General features: G+C 40.5%; 1 protein-coding gene across 4 annotated transcripts in view; it reads left to right on the forward strand.

Moving 5' to 3' along the window:
• Window positions 1-274: 274 nt before the first annotated feature.
• The window catches only part of RWDD4 (RWD domain containing 4), a 20141-nt gene continuing 16386 nt past the window's right edge, over window positions 275-4029 (forward strand). For 2 of the 4 annotated variants that reach the window (XR_015053322.1, XM_085864258.1), the window contains exons 1-3: window positions 463-700; window positions 2723-2803; window positions 3147-3256. Coding sequence is in view for 3 of the 4 variants with exons in the window: in XM_085864258.1 (XP_085720384.1) it covers window positions 677-700; window positions 2723-2803; window positions 3147-3256 (215 nt within the window). In the remaining variant the exon portion in view is untranslated. The other 2 variants (XM_085864256.1, XM_085864257.1) reach the window with 2 other exon arrangements.

Consider the following 4029-nt stretch of genomic DNA (forward strand, 5'->3'; position numbering starts at 1 on the left):
GCCGCACAAAATGGCATTTTTTTCACAGTGCATTCAGTCTGGGAATACGTTCAAAACCAACGAGCTCAGCTTTCCCAGCGACGCGAGTTGTGCTAATCAAGATGGCGCCGATCACGTGACGTCGGCCTCATAGTGGCGTCACTTTCGCACAGGCTCGAATCCTACGTCTTTTCATTTCGGTGGATGGGAGATATAATTTGTAATTTGTTTTGGTTTCTGTGTGAATTGCATCTCTTGAGTGGTTGTACGCCAAGAAAAAAAAACAAAACACTTCCGTTTATTAATTTACCTTTATAATCATATTCGACCAACACCGTCAGGGATTACAAAAGAGCTTAAAATCTTCGACTTCCGGTCGTCCTTTCCACTTTCAGTTCCCTCCGCTAATTGTTTTCCCGGAGTATTCAGGTATTTGACACTCTTGATTATCCACCAGCAAGTTTTATATTTCTGAGGTGAACACGTTGGTATCGTTAATTTTTGCCGATGTAATCGCTTTGCACCACCTTTGCGGCCCTCTCTGAGCTTTGGAATTAATTTCGGGTGACGTTATGCACCGAACTTTCCCAATGTCTTGGTTTAACGTCGAGTTTCCGTTTCCTGCCTCGTGTTTGACAGGTCGTCGTACTACTTGTCCGATATTTTAAACGATTGACGATCCCATCGTTCAGACTGCATGGCACTCAGTGAGGAACAGCAGGTGAGCCGATTTCAGGCACAGACATGTACATGGATATTCATATCCTCCACGCTCTATTGGGAGGGAACGAGAGCACGGTGTGTGTGTGTGTGTGTGTGTGTGTGTGTGTGTGTGTGTGTGTGTGTGTGTGTGTGTGTGTGTGTGTGTGTGTGTGTGTGTGTGTGTCCCACGACAGGGGTGTGTTGAGTTACCAAGCAGCTAGCTAGCGCTTGCCAAGCCAGCTGTTCCTTATCGATGGTTTCCAATGGAGTGCTTAAGCCACTTGGCGAGCGCTCTCCGAGAAACTTGGTAACTGAACACCCCCCAGGTTTTCAACGGATTGTTATCTTTCCTCGTCTTTTAATGAACCCGACAGAACGTTCCAGTTTTTATAAATGTCGAAAAACAAGCATTGTTACCTGTATAACTTTATAATAAAAAGCCAAGACCTTTTTTTTTTTTGTATACCTTGTCGAGGCTCTTATGAGAGCTAACACACAACAAGGGGGGCATGTGACAAGAGGGGCAGGAGTGGGAAGGACAAAACAGTGGGGAACAGAGACATTAGGAGATCTGTGGAAGGGAGAGGGATGGGGTGGGGAACATGGGGTATACAAGATGGACATTACAAGGACTTTCAGGAAGAAAGCAGGGAATTTGAAGGAAGTGGGTTTTGGGGTATTTGAAGGAGACCCTTTATGAGGGTCTTGCCTCATTACTGTATACAAGTTACCGGCTCACCTGGTGGGGTAGCTTAATGTGAGCACATTCACCAACTCGTCATCCCGGTACCTTGCAGGTAGGGTGTCGACCTAACCACATTTTGAGGCAGCTGTATTTTTCTTAAATCGATTTCTGATAGACGTTCAACATTTTGGTTTGAATTCCTGGACCAACTTTTCAAATCCTTGCACGATCACGAATGACGAGGTGTTGTGTATGTTGATTATTCAGGAAGGCTGTAGTTTGTTTGAGCACCAGATGTTAAAGGAGTTTGTACACTATTATATGGATATGAATGGTATATGGGATATTTATATAAAACACTGTTTCGACATGTCATTTTCCATGGCTCCAATATTCTCCAATTTTTTTATCTGAAAAAAATTAATGAATTAAAGTTGTGCAATATTAATCGGATTTACGGAATGCTCAACAGCTAGCTCGCGGAGAAAACTAATTTAAAATTGAAAAAGGTGAACAAGTAAGGGCAGAAGTTATAAAAAACAAAACAAGTGAGGCCTTCTAACCGATGTTCCACAACCTCATCAAGGACGGTTGTGGACACCTATCACGAGCAGTGTGCTACTCCTCATTTTCATAAATGTCAAGGTGAGCCAATGAAAAAAGCCAAGAATTCACAACGTTTCGGAAAAGCGATGATAATAGAAAACCTATACGCCAAGAAAACCTATAGAAAACCAAGATGCCAAGGTGAACAACGAAAGCCAAGATCTTGTGAAAAAAAGCCAAGGAGTGGTCACACTGATCATTAGTTCCACATAATTTCATGACCGATTTGGATAAATTGTTTCCTAAACTCCGGTTCAGGTTTAATAAAGTACCCAAACAGAGACAATTGATTAAATAAATAAAAATCCTTTTCTTTTGAGCCATTACCAGGCCAAAGGTGTTTGCGAATTTCTCACTCGATTCAAACGTTCTTTTGGCTCTTCTGCATGCATTGGTGGGCTCCGCTGTGTATGTTTAAGCATTCCATGTAACCATTTATTCCAGCCAACTCTGTCTTTATTTTTTTTTACATTAATAAATTGTGACATTTCATTCGGGGGCTGATCTTTTGGCCGAATTATAAAGCTGCCAGTAATCCCATTACCATAAGATGCTATGGGCCCTGTCAGACAATGTTGGTGCTGATTAATCTCCAAGTGCCGTTTTCGTGGGATTCGATTTATAATTCCTCTCTTATACTGCTTGGATTATTTTCTGTGCTTCCACTTTCTGTTTTTACTGATTCCTGGACTTTATCGATTATTACAGACTATGAAATCCCACAAATTGACCATTATGTTGTGTCCACAGCTTGAGGTGGAGGCATTGTGCTCCATTTACGAGGGTGATCCCAGCTACAAGCAGATTGATCAGAGAACACACCAGTACTTGGTACTACATTTGCTGTGATGTATAACAGGCAGTAATTTTTATTTTTTTTTACTTGTATTCAAAATGATATTGTGTTCGCTCTAATTTGTTTCCATGAATTTGGACATTTTATTTGTTTGATAGAAAGCTGTTGTTATTACAGGAAAATGGGTTCCTTTGGTTGAGGATCAGATATGATGTGAATTGCTTGCAGATTCTGCCACAGCTTTTTTGTTGTTGTCGTTGTTGTGAATTGTGACGATCACTCTGCTGCCAATTTTATGATTGCATTGTATTTTGCATTGAGGTTTGAATTACCACATCATAATGAGACTCAAAGTACCACTGGCATCCTCGTTGGCAGGTTGGCACTGAGGGAGAATCGGGCTCGTTCCTACTTGAAGTCTCATGGCCTGTAGATTATCCAGAATGCCCACCTACACTCAGCCTGGATTCCTTTTACAACAAGCACATGTATTGTATTTTACGCTGTTGCTTAAATTCAACATTTGAAAGTGCAGGGTGTCCCAAAGTAGTGTAAGTGATCTGCCTGTAGGCTTGCTGTGCTTGAACAATTGAATTTCCATTTGTGAAGTACAGTTCAGCAATTGCAACATGTTCTTGATATGTCCATCTATTTATGGTAAACCTTCAGGGTTAGAGCATCAATGTGGGGGAAAAAAATCACATCGTCGGGCATTAGAATTTACAAACTATTCAAAATCAAAATCGCTACACTACTTTTGGGTCACCCTGTGTCACAAATGAAAGAGCTAACAATGTTGCATCATGCTATGATTATTCCCTCACAGTTCTCTGTTCTCCTACTGATGAGATTGTACTTGATGTAATAAGCATCATATTAAGATACCAAATATCAAATTATAGTTTGGTGAATCTCCATTCACAAATTTTGTGAAAAATCAAAAATGTTGGGAGAAATTGTCAACAAGATAAAATATCAAAAATTGAACATTTCAGCTCCAGATTGGTCTTCACAAGGGATTGTATAACCCATGTGTGTTATGATCTTAACCTCCGAGAGAGGCAAAGCGACACAAACGTACATCAGACCAGAGGAACCGAGCATCCATTCTCTACAACCTTTGTAAATATGGGAATGGTTTTGTCCTTATGTTAATTATTCCCTGCTTTAAATTACAATAAAAATGTAGTTTTTGTTATCTTGTTCGAAGCACTTGAAAGAGTAAACAATGAAATTTAATATTTGCATTGTCGTGTTAGTG

Source organism: Eptatretus burgeri, chromosome 18 (genome assembly GCF_056783735.1).
Source record: "Eptatretus burgeri isolate ZD-2024b chromosome 18, Ebu_testis_v1, whole genome shotgun sequence".
In the NCBI taxonomy this organism is placed as follows: Eukaryota; Metazoa; Chordata; class Myxini; order Myxiniformes; family Myxinidae; genus Eptatretus; species Eptatretus burgeri.